This window comes from Alligator sinensis, unplaced genomic scaffold, assembly GCF_000455745.1.
Source record: "Alligator sinensis unplaced genomic scaffold, ASM45574v1 scaffold265_1, whole genome shotgun sequence".
In the NCBI taxonomy this organism is placed as follows: Eukaryota; Metazoa; Chordata; order Crocodylia; family Alligatoridae; genus Alligator; species Alligator sinensis.
In genome coordinates, this window is record NW_005842961.1 from 356,354 (window position 1) to 367,997 (window position 11,644).

The 11,644-nt window shown below is 61.4% G+C and overlaps 1 protein-coding gene across 1 annotated transcript in view; it reads right to left on the reverse strand.

Moving 5' to 3' along the window:
• The window catches only part of LRP1 (LDL receptor related protein 1), a gene marked incomplete at its 5' end in the record, with an annotated part of 92,779 nt that overhangs the window by 27,232 nt on the left and 53,903 nt on the right, over positions 1-11,644 (reverse strand). Inside the window, 21 exon segments of the mRNA XM_014526103.2 lie at positions 1-32; positions 403-608; positions 1,351-1,538; positions 1,687-1,806; positions 2,044-2,129; positions 3,129-3,312; positions 4,306-4,493; positions 4,946-5,086; positions 5,238-5,360; positions 5,628-5,756; positions 5,934-6,050; positions 6,327-6,449; positions 6,602-6,751; positions 7,769-7,882; positions 8,319-8,438; positions 8,663-8,791; positions 8,871-8,996; positions 9,321-9,513; positions 9,605-9,809; positions 10,001-10,190; positions 10,799-11,170. The exon segment at positions 1-32 is cut by the window's left edge and continues 18 nt beyond it. Of these exon segments, the coding sequence (XP_014381589.1) occupies positions 1-32; positions 403-608; positions 1,351-1,538; positions 1,687-1,806; positions 2,044-2,129; positions 3,129-3,312; positions 4,306-4,493; positions 4,946-5,086; positions 5,238-5,360; positions 5,628-5,756; positions 5,934-6,050; positions 6,327-6,449; positions 6,602-6,751; positions 7,769-7,882; positions 8,319-8,438; positions 8,663-8,791; positions 8,871-8,996; positions 9,321-9,513; positions 9,605-9,809; positions 10,001-10,190; positions 10,799-11,170 (3,236 nt within the window).

An 11,644-nucleotide genomic window follows, 5' to 3' on the forward strand; every position in this document is an offset into this window, starting at 1 on the left:
GGCAAAGATGTGCGGGATGTCCTGGCTCAGCACTGCAGGATGGGCGGGCGGTGCTCAGTGCTGGGGGGTCCCCGCTCAGCCTCCCCCACCACCCAGCGCCAGGAGGGTCCCATGGGACAGGGAGCCCTGGGGCTGGTCCCCGGACCTCATGGGGCTGCCAGGGGCCCAGGGAAGGGAAAGGAGGTAAACAGGGATGTGCTAGGGTCAGGCACGGGGCTGAGGGTGCCCTCCAGCCCCTACATGCTAGACCCCTGCCCGCATAGTGGAGAAGAGAACCCAGGAGTCCTGGCCCCCAGCTCCAGGCCCAATGCCTCAGAGAACCCCCCTCTTCACACACACACACACACACACACACACACACACACACACACACGGGGAAGATTGAACCCAGGAGCCCCGCACCTGTGTGCCGGTTGGAGCCATCCAGGCTGGCAAACTCGATGTAGTCCTCGCGGGCATCGGCCCAGTAGATGCGCCCATTGATGTAGTCGAGCGTGAGGCCGTTGGGCCACGTGATCTTGGTGTCCACGACCACGCTGCGCTTGGTGCCGTCCATCCCAATCTTCCCGATCAGGGAGTGGTCGCCCCAGTCTGTCCAGTACAGGTAACTGGGGCAGGTGACAGGGGCCTGTCAGAGCCTACGGCACTGGCCTGGCACTACTCGCTGCATGGGCAGGAAAACTGAGGCATGGAGGGGGCAGGGGGCAGCTGGGACATTACAAGGCTGGGGAGAGGAACCCAGGGCCCTGCTACACGTTCAATTAAAGCTGGAGAGAAACCAGCTAGAGAGATGCTATGTGCTAATTACCTTGCACATGTGGTGAGTGTACATTTATTGAGCGATTCACCAGTTCATTGCATGTTAATTACTTTGCATGTGTGGCTGGCCTACATTTAATGTGCGATTCCCCTGTTCATCACATGCTAATTATTTTACATATGTGCCCAGCATAAATTTATTACACGATTCCCCTGTTCATCACGTGCTAATTACTTCATGTGTGGCCAGCGTACATTTATTGCGTGATCCCCCTGTTGATTGCATGCTAATTACTTTACATGAATGGCCAGCGTAAATTTATTGCACAATTCCTCCATTCATCACATGCTAGTTACTTTGCATGTATGGCCGGGCTAAATTTATCACGCGATTCCCCAGTCCGTTGCGTAATACATGTAACGTGTAGCAAGCATCCTGCCGGGATCCCAAGCTCTTGGCATTAGCTGGGTGGGTCCCAAGCTGTGGTGCGAGGAGGGAGGGTGCCTCCAGGCTTAGTGAGGGCACCGGGGTTGGCTTGCAGGGGATTTTGGGGGCACCCCCTGAAGCAAATGCCCCCCCCCAGCTCTCACCCGTTCTGCACGTCGACCACGAGGGCGCGGGGCTCGCGCAGACCCGAGTTCACCAGCACCGTGCGATAGGCTCCGTTGAGCTTAGACACCTCAATGGTGTCTCGGCCCTTGTCGCACCAGTACAGGTTGCCTCCCACCCAGTCCACGGCCAGCCCATCTGGGTTGCTGAGGCCTGTGCGGTGTAGCACCTGCGGGGGCGGCAACAACGCCGGGTCAGAGCTGGGATCAGGGCCCAGCCACCCCTGCCATGCCATGAGCGCGGCGGGTCTCAGGCTAGGAACTGCCCGTGGCTGGGGTCATGGGGCAGGGATCATGCCCAGGGGGATCGGGAATCACCTGCACATTGCTACCGTTGATGTGCATGCGCCGAATCATGCTGCCCTGCGTGGTCACGTCGGTCCAGTAGATCATCTGCTCCCGGTAGTCAAAGTCCAAGGCCACCGCGTTGTTCAGGCCCTGCAGCCCCCCAGGGTGGATGTATTATGGCTCAGCACTTCCCTGACTCCCGGGGTTGCCGGGGGTGCAGGGGGAAATTGAGGGCCTGGGTGGGGAGCAAGGCACCCCCAGGGGCATGCTGAGGCCAGCTGCAGTGCTGGGGTGAGAACCCAGGAGTCCAGGCCCCAGTTGCTATGTGCGAGACCCCCCGCCCCGGCTATCTGCAGTGGGGAAGGGAACCCAGCAATCCAGGCCCACCTGCTTGAGCAGTGTGTAGTTGGAGCCGTCCAGGTTGAGCTTGCGCAGGTAGTAGCGGTTGGCGAAGATGAGGAAGGGCTCATCACCTGCAAGGGGATGCCAGGGTCAGCTGGGCTGAATCGTGCCCCCACCAGGACATGCACAGATGCACGCGTGCCTGTTTGTGGCCTCTGCGGAGTGCAGGGGCAGCAGGATCCCTCCCCCCCACAAACACGAGCAGGGCAAGGAGCTCAGTACCCCCTGAATGGGGCCTGTGGAGCCCAAGGGCATCGGGCCCAAACACAGCATCTGCTCTGGGCATGCCACCACAACTGTGCACATTCACCTGTGCACACACAGGCATACATGTGGACATACGTGTGCATGTGAACATACGCTCATGCATGCACACACAGGCAGGCACATATGTGCATGCATTCATACATGCACATATGTACATACATGCTCGCACGTGTCTACCTGGGTGCACCCACGCATACATACACCCTTGTGCACACGCATGCCTACCTGTGGACACAGGCATGCACATATGCCTACATATACCTGGACAGGCGCACACACACACACTTGTGCGCACACACGTCTACACATCCCCACACAGGCATACACACATGTGCACACACGTGCCTACCTATGCACACACAGGCAAACACGTATGCAAACGTATGTGCACATACATGCTTACATGTGCCCGCACAGGCACACACGCACACAAATACAATGCCTATCACGTACATACATGCTTACACACATGCACATGCAGGCCAACATGTGCCTGCACAAACATACACCCACAGGCACATGCACTGCCCGCCTGTGTGCATGCACACACATACACACACACATTTACATACATGCCTACATGTGCCCACACATGCATACACACACAGGCATACATACACACATGTGCACACACATGCCTACCTATGCATACACACACATGTGCACAGACATTTATGTACAGGCATACACACACACTCAGAAGCACACGCACTGCCTTCCTATGCACACAGAGGCATGCATGTCCACAAACGCATGTGCACACAGGTCTCCAGGCGCCCACACACGCACGCACACAGGCTCACCGGACACGGCCTTGCAGCTGGTGGGGTTGTCGGGCCGCAGGCGGTAGCCCTGGCGGCACAGGCACTTGTAGCTGCCCAGCGTGTTGATGCAGATCTGGCTGCAGGGGTAGGTGGTGGAGCACTCGTCCACGTCCACGCACGTCTTCCCGTCGTCCTTCAGCCGGAACCCAGGGCGGCACCGGCACTGTGGGGGTTGCAGGATCAGGGCGTGCCATGCCAGCCCTCATGCAAAGCCCCCCCGCACCACCCCACTGTGCACCCATGAGCGCATGCACGGTGCCCAGCAGCGAGCATGTGTGCAGGTGCGAGCAGTGCCCTGGACACATTACATGGGACTGCGTGCACCAGTGCATACTGCTTGGCACAGACTGGGCATGGGGGCACGCAACACTGGTGAGAAGAGGCCTGGGTAGTGTGAGCACACGCACGTGCAGTGTGCCATGGGATGGGTGACCCTGCTGGGGGCCTGCAAGGCGCAGCTCTGCACCACCCACCCCCCGCCCCAGCTGCTCCACGATGTGCTGCCCCATGGGGGCTGGCATGAGCAGGTCCAGGAGCGTGAAGCTGTGTTTGTGCGTGTGCGCATGTGCACGTGTGTATGCTGCCACCTGGTGGCTAATGTGGGCAGGACCGGGAGAGTGCAAGGCTGTATGTGTGCGTGTGTGTGTGTGTGTACATACACAAGCATGTACATTCTCTTGCACACACACACATGCACACAAATATGTGTGTATCTGCTGCTCCCTGGTAGCTTGTGTGGGAAGGGCCAGAAGTGTGCAGGGCCATGTTTGTGCAGGTGCAACCCCCCCACGTGCTGCCCCCTGGTGGCTGGAGTAGGCAGGGCTGGAAGCTTGTGCCTATGGGTGTGTGCACATGTATGTGCTGCCCCCTGGTGGCTGGCATGGGTAAGGCAGGAAGCATGTGAGGGGTGTGTGCGTGTGTGCGTGTGTGCATGCATGCATGTGTGCATATAGCTGGCACAGGCAGAGCCAGGAGCATGCCAGGCTGTGTATGTGCATGCGCATATAACTGGCATGGGCAGGCTGGGAGCATGCCAGGCCGTGTGCATGTGTGCAGGTATGCGCACATAGTTGGCATGGGAAAGACTTAGAGCATGCCAGGCCATGTGTATGTGCACGCACATGTGCATACCCCCCATGCTCTCAGCCGGGCCAACCTTGTAGCCGATGCGCAGGTCCTCACAGTCCTGGGAGCAGCCGCTGAGCTTACGATTGAGGCACTCATTGATGAAGCAATTGAGCTCGTCGGAGCCATCAGCGCAATCGGCACGGCCGTCGCACAGCAGTGCCTCGGGCACGCAGGCCCCCGTCTTGCACAGGAAGAACGAGTCGTTGCACTTGCTCTCTGCAACAAGGCCGTGGGGGGGAGGGGGTGTCACTGGAGGCGCCCTGATGTCAGCCCCCACAACCCCCTGTGGCCCCCGAACTGTGCCCCAGGCAGGCAGAGCCTGGAGCATGCGAGGCCATGTGTGTGTGTGTATGCATGCATGTGCATGCGAGGCTGTGTGTGCATGCGCATGCATATGTATGTGAGGCTGTGTATGCCCGTGCATGTGTGTGCACGCATGCATGTGTGTGTGCATGCATCTGTATGTGGGACTGTGTGCACATGAGTGTGTGTATGTGTGCGTGTGCACACAGGCACATGCATGTCAGGCTCTGTAGGTGCATATATGTGTGCGTGAGGCCATCTGTGTATAGGCATGTGTTTGTGAGAGGCTGTGTGCATGTGCACAGTGAGTGCTGCCCCCTGGCAGCTGGCTCAGGCACCAGTGCCTCCCCTAGGCTGGCACACACCGGAGCTGGTGCAGCGCGGGTTCTTGGGTGCCTCGTCCGAGTGGTCGTGGCAGTCGAACTCGCCGTCACACTCCCACTGTGCGTTGCTCAGGCAGCGCCCGTTGGCGCAGCGGAACTCGTGGGGGCCGCACGTCGGGTACTCTGCGGGGTGGGGAACAGTCAGGCCCGGAGCTCCCCTCACACCCCCAGAGCCTCTGGGGCGGCGGGCATGGCTCCCCAATGCCCCCCTTCCCACAGCACCTGCCAGGAGCCCTCCCTTGCTTGGGGGGGGGCACAGTCCCATGGCACCTACCGCACTCCAGGGACTCGTCGGAGCCATCGCTGCAGTCGTGGTCGTGGTCACACACAAAGTGCTTGGGGATGCACTGCCGGTTGGCACACATGAACTCCCGCTCGTCGCATGTGTTGTTGTACACTGTGGGGGGGGACACCGCGGGTCATCAGCGCCACACGGCCCCCCCCGCCCTCCTTGACTTGCTGGGGGAAACAGGTATGGCAGGCCTCGTCCGAGGCCGTGCAGGAAAGGACCCAGGTGTCCCGGCTGTCCCCTGAGAGCCCAGCCCCCCACGTGTATGTGTGTGTACAGGTGTGTGTGTGTGTGTGCACACAGGCAGACAGTGCAGAACCCAGGGGTACCACGATTGGTGGGCAGAGCCCCCCTTCCCCCCGCCCTTGCACTCACGGCAACCGGCAGCGAGGGTCTCGTCGGCACCATCGGCGCAGTCCTTGTCGCCGTCGCAGAGCCAGCGCTCGGGCACGCACACGTAGGTGCCCGGGCACTGGAAGGACCCAGCACTGCAGGTCGTCAGGCCTGGGAACAGGGGGCAGAGGTCAGCGCCTGCTCCCACTACTAGGCCTCACCTCCTCCCAGGCCAGGTGTCCTCGCTGCCACCCCCCTGCGGCTCTAACTGCTGCGCCCCACTCCCCTCCCAGGCCTAGGAGGAGAACCCAGGCATCAGGCCCCCCCACCCCCTCCGGCAGCGCTCACGGCAGTGGGTGCCCTCGTCGGAGCCGTCCCCGCAGTCGTCGGCGCCGTCGCACACCCACAGCTTAGAGATGCAGCGGTGGTTCTTGCACTCAAACTGCACGGGGTAGCAGAACTTGTCTGTGGGGGGGACGAGGCGTTACGTTAGGGCCGTGCCAGGTTGGGCCAGAGTCCCCCACCCTCCCACCTTCCAGAGATCAGAGACCCCCTACCCCCAACTTCCCATGATGCCCTGCTGCCCCAACTCCAGGCACTGCAAGGGTCCTCCACACCCTTTCCACAATGCCCTGCTCCGTCTCCCCCCACCCCCTGGCCTCCGTGCCCTTTCCACAATGCCTTGCTCTATTCCCTCAATGAGTCCTCCAAGCCCTTCCCACAATGCCCAGCGCAGCTCACTGCAGTGGGTCTCGTCCTCGCCGTTCTCGCAGTCGTCCTCCTTGTCGCAGGTCCAGGACATGGGGATGCAGCGCCCGCTGGGGCAGGCAAAGTAGTTGGCCGGGCACTTGGGCTTCCGCATGCCTGGGGGGAGGGGCCCAGTGATGTCACAGGGGGCCCAGTGATGTCACAGGAAGGAGGCACCCCCTCCCCCAGGGCCCCTTGCATGCACAGCTTTGCCTGCCCCGCGCCCCCCGTCAGCCTGAGTCCCCCAGGCTGGCAATGCCCCCCCGTACCAGGGCAATTGCGCTCGTCTGAGTAGTCGCCGCAGTCATTGGCGCCGTCGCAGACCCAGGCCGGGGCGTAGCACAGTGACGTGTGCTCGCACTGCTGGAACGTCATGCCCTTCACCCCCAGCTTAAAGTAGCTGCTGCTGGCGGTGGCGGCTGCAGGGAACCAGCCCCGGGGCCCAGCGTGAAGGGTGGGGCCTGCCAGGGCCCCGGGCACATGCACACGTCGCACACACATTGTACGCAGCCCCCACACACCGTGCACAGAGCACACAAGCCTCCCAGAGTGGTGCAGATCAGGCACAGAGCATCCATGTATTGTGAAGAGAGCACGCACGCATGCACACGGGGCACGCACACAAGCACCATGCACACACACAAGGAGCGCACATACACGCACAGAAGGCAAATGCACACACATGGAGTTTATACGCATGCACACGGAGTGCACACACAGCTCACAGGCACTGCAGATGGAGAGCACACATGCTGTGCATGGAGCACACGCACATCGCAGAGTGGTGCGTGTCATGCAGAGCCCACACGTCACCTGCACAGCACGTGTGCACCACACATGGAGCACGCCCACACGGACTGTGCACACACACACACACACAGAATAGACACATCACATACAGAAACCACGCATCGCTCGCACAGTGCATGTACACCTCACATAGAGCGTGCCTATATGGAGTGTACACGCATACACACAGAGCCCATGCACAGTGCACTTTCATGAAGCACATCCACATGGAGTGTACACGCACAGATGCACACAGAACGCACAAGAACACACGTGGAATTTACATGCATGTACACAAAACACACGCAGCTCAGGCACGACAGACAGCACACACACGTCGTTCACAGAGTGCAAACATCTCCCACGTGCATTACACACGACCTAAGAGCACCTCCAAAACTCCCACCCCCACAGTGCACATGCGTCCCCCCCCCACTCCCACCACCCCAGGACCCCGTTCCTGTACCCTCCTGGGGTCACATCCAGCCCTTGGCTCTGCCCGCCCTGCACCTCCTGCCGGCCAGGGGTGCCCTGCAGCCCCCTCCCAAGTGTCCGCGTCCCCACCGCATAGCAGTAGCCACATCAGGCCCGCGTGGAGGCACCAGACATGGGGCTGGAGGGTCGGGGGAGTTCGGGTGGGCACTCACTGCAGTTCATCTCGTCGGATGCATCCTCACAGTCGATGATCTGGTTGCAGCGGCTCGAGTTCCCGATGCATCTCCCATCACGGCACCGGAACTCCGTGGCAGCGCAGCTGGTCTCTGCAGGACGGGGGGTGGCAGAGACCAGTGCTGTGAGCTCTTCACTCGCACACGTGTGCTCACATGTGCATGCACACTGCCCTGGGGGCAATGCACCACAGCCAGGCGCACACATGCCATGCCCCCCTGCACACTCATGCACAGATGCACACACACTAAACCAGGGCCATGCCCTTCGCCTGCTTCAGGGCACATGTATGTGCACACAAGACATCCTCATGCAAGCCCATGTGTGCACATATATGCACACCCCAGCCCAGGGTAGTACCCCAAGGGATATATTTGCACGCGGGATCTATGGCGTTAGTGGCAGGAAGCAGGACGCCTTGCTCCTGTCATGTGGCTGAGCTGGAGGCCTGCCCAGCCACCATGGAGGCTCCATGCCCGTGGTTGGGGGCCACCATGGCCTGCCCGGCAGGGAGCAGGGGGCACTCACTGTTGCATGGGACTTCGTCGGAGTTGTCACCACAGTTGTCGACCCCATTGCACCAGTTGCGCGTGGCCACACAGCGCCCGTTCATGCAGTGCAGGTAGCCCTTCTTGCACTTGCGGCTGCCTGCAGGGGTGGAGGAGGGGCACGAGGTGTAGGGAGGGTTTCAGGGTCCATGGGGCTCCCAACCCCACTATGAGTGTCCGTGGGGTGGGGGGGAATAGCTCAGGTTGAGCAGCCCCCTCCTGCTCCATTGCCCCCACCCCTCCCCCCGGGAGTCCGGACTCGCAGACCCCTCCTGGCTGCACCCCCAGACCAGGATGGGACCCCGAGCCCTGGCGGGGCCTTACTGCAGTAGGACTGCTTCTCGTCCGACTTGTCCTTGCAGTGGGCAACGCTGTCGCAGGTGAGCGCAAAGTCGATGCAGTCGCCGTTGCCGCACTCGAACTCCTCGTGCACGTTGCAAGTGGAGTTGGAAGCTGCAGCGGGGGCACCAAGCACCAGGTGTCAGCCACCAGCCCCAGCTCAGCTCCCAGGCACTTCCTTCCCTGCGCTCACCTTTGCACGTGAGGTCGTCCTGCAGCACCCGATCGCCACGGCACGAGCAGTTCACTTGCCCCCGGGGTGTGAGGAGGCACAGGTCCTGGCAGCCCCCGTTGTTCACACGGCACGGGGACAGCTCACCTGGAGGGGGTGCAGAGTCATACACATGGCCAGGGGGTGTCCAGCATCCCTCCAGGCCTGGCACACACTTCCATCGAGGCACCCACACCCTTATACCCACCCCCGAGCCCCCCCACCCTTGGAGAGAGTGGGGGAGAGAAGTGGCACAGGCTGGGGGGGCAGGTGGCAGAGCCACCAGGGCCAGGAGGGGGTTGGTGGGACAAGACCCCCCCCGCACCTACTAGGGGCAGCACTGAGGGCAGATGGGCAGGGGTAAATCCCCCCCATGCAGGGTGCCAGGAGAGGGGTCAGGGGTGAGGGTGCCCCCCCCATGCCCAGACTCACAGCTGTTGGTGTCGTTGGCCACAGCGATGATGCCCATGGGCTGCTGGGGGATGTCGACGCGCAGCAGCCGCATGTCAGAGCCCATGTGCTTGTTGGCACGCTGAACGGCGCGGCGCACCCAGTCCGTCCAGAAGATGTAGTCGCTGTACACGGCCAGGCCAAACGGGTGCACCGGCTCTGACTTCAGGATCACCTGCCCCAACGCCCCACAGCACTGTCAGCACCAAGGGCTGGAGGGGGAGGCAACCCCCCTGAGTCCCAGCCCCCTGCACCCCATGACTCACGTAGCGGTGGGAGCCATCGTACTCGCAGCGCTCAATCTTGTCCAGCGTGGCATCAGAGAAGTAGAGCTTCTCAGCCTGGTGGTCGATGGCCAGCCCGTTGGGTGTGCGGATGTCCTGGTCGATGATGATGAGGACGTTGGCGCCTGCCAGTGTGGCCCGCATGATGCTAGGGTGCTGCTCGTTCCAGTTGGTCCAAAACATCAGGCTGGATGTGGGTGGGGGGACACGGGGCTGAGCCAACCCTGAGCACGTGCAGGCTCCCCCCGCACCCCTGCCAGGACAGCGGGGCCCTTTTTCTCCCCAAAGGCATCTCCAGCACCTGGCAAGGATCTGTCCCACTGGCTGCGTGGCCAGGAGCTGGGGCCTGGCTGTGGCACCCCCTTCCGCCCCACTCACTTCTGGCACTCATCCAGCACGAAGGCACGGGGGTGGTCGTCACTCGACATGGTGATGACAGTCTCGCGCTCGAAGGCGCCCACGCGGCTCTGGTCCACCGTGTGCCGCGTGATGGTGGATGTGGTGTAGCTGGTCCAGTAGAGCGTGTCCCAGCCCCGGTGGTAAGCCAGCCCCTCCACTGAGCCCACGTCTGGGGGGCAGAGGGGAGGGGTGAGATGATGGTACCTGACACTCCGCTAGCGCCCCCCCCCATGCTGAGAATGATGTCCCAGAAGCCAAATTCTGCTCCTGGCTGCACTGGTGGAAGCCAGAGATCAGAACTGGGCCCCCACGTGCTCTCACGGCCGTGACCTTCGGCCTCAGAAGGTATAAGTGCTATAGCCTGTCCGGCCCTTGTGAGCTACTTTGCACGATGAGTGCGATGCACATGTGCAGGTAACTGGGAAAGACACCAGGCAGGAAGCAGGGAGCAAGCACCAGCCTCTGTGTCCTGGGGACCTTCCTCATGAGCTCCCTTGCACTGTCACACAACAGGTGAGAGACCTGGGCACGAGGAAGGTGCTGTGCAGGGAGCTGGAAGTACATGCTTGTCTCAAAGCCCCAGGGACCAAGGGCCCCACTCCCTACTGCCCAACCCACATGAGCTCCCTCACACTATTGCACGACGGGCATGAGCCATGGGCACGAGGAAGGTGCCATTCAGGGAGCTGGCAAGCACTAGGAACACTCCCACTGTCTCCGAAACCTGGCCTCCCCAGGCCCCGGAGGTCAGGGAGCAGAGGGGATGGGCGCCCTCACTCTCCACGATGGTCTTGCGCCCGGTGCCATCGTCGTTGATCTGCTGGATGTTGCCAAAGTGGATGTCGCTGTAGAAGATGCGGCTGGCACCCTGCACCCCACCCTGGTAGTCAAAGGCCAATGCGATAACGTTCTTCATGTGCTCGGCGTCTTCAAAGGGCTTGATGGGCGCGTTGAGGTTGGTCTCGTCCGACAGGTGTATGCTCTTGAGGATGGTGCGCTCCGAGTAGAGCAGGTAGCCATCATAGTCGCGGCAGCTCACACCATCCTCAGCCAGCATGCCGTGGGCGCACGCGCATGTTCGCCGGCCCCCGCCCCGGAACAGGCACAGCTGCTCGCAGCCCCCATTGCTCTGGGAGCAGATGTTGGTGCCTGCAGGGAGTGCAGCATGGTGTCAGACAGAGCAGGGAAGGGGACTGAGCCCGGGCACAGGCTGAGAGCGTGGGCGGTGTCAGCGGCCCCAGGGAGCGGCCAGGGCCTTTGGGCTCTGAGCGAGGAGCAGTGCGTGGGATACTGGGGGTGAGAGTATGTGTGTGATACTGGGGGTAAGTATGTGTGTGATACTGGAGGTGAGTGTGTGTGTGAGATACTGGGGATGAGAGCATGTGTGTGTGATTCCATGTGTGCAGGACCATAAGAGAGCATGGGAGATAAGGGGGAGACACATGAGAGTGCGTGTGCAATGCTACATGCAAGATATGGAGTGTGTGTGTGAGGCACAGGGCACAAGTGAGAGGGCAGGTGAAGCTCCAGGGGAGGGAGTGTGTGACTATGAGACACGGGGCGTGTGTGTGTGTGTGTGTGTGTGTGTGTGAGACGGAGAGAGAGAGAGAAAAGCCGGGGGGG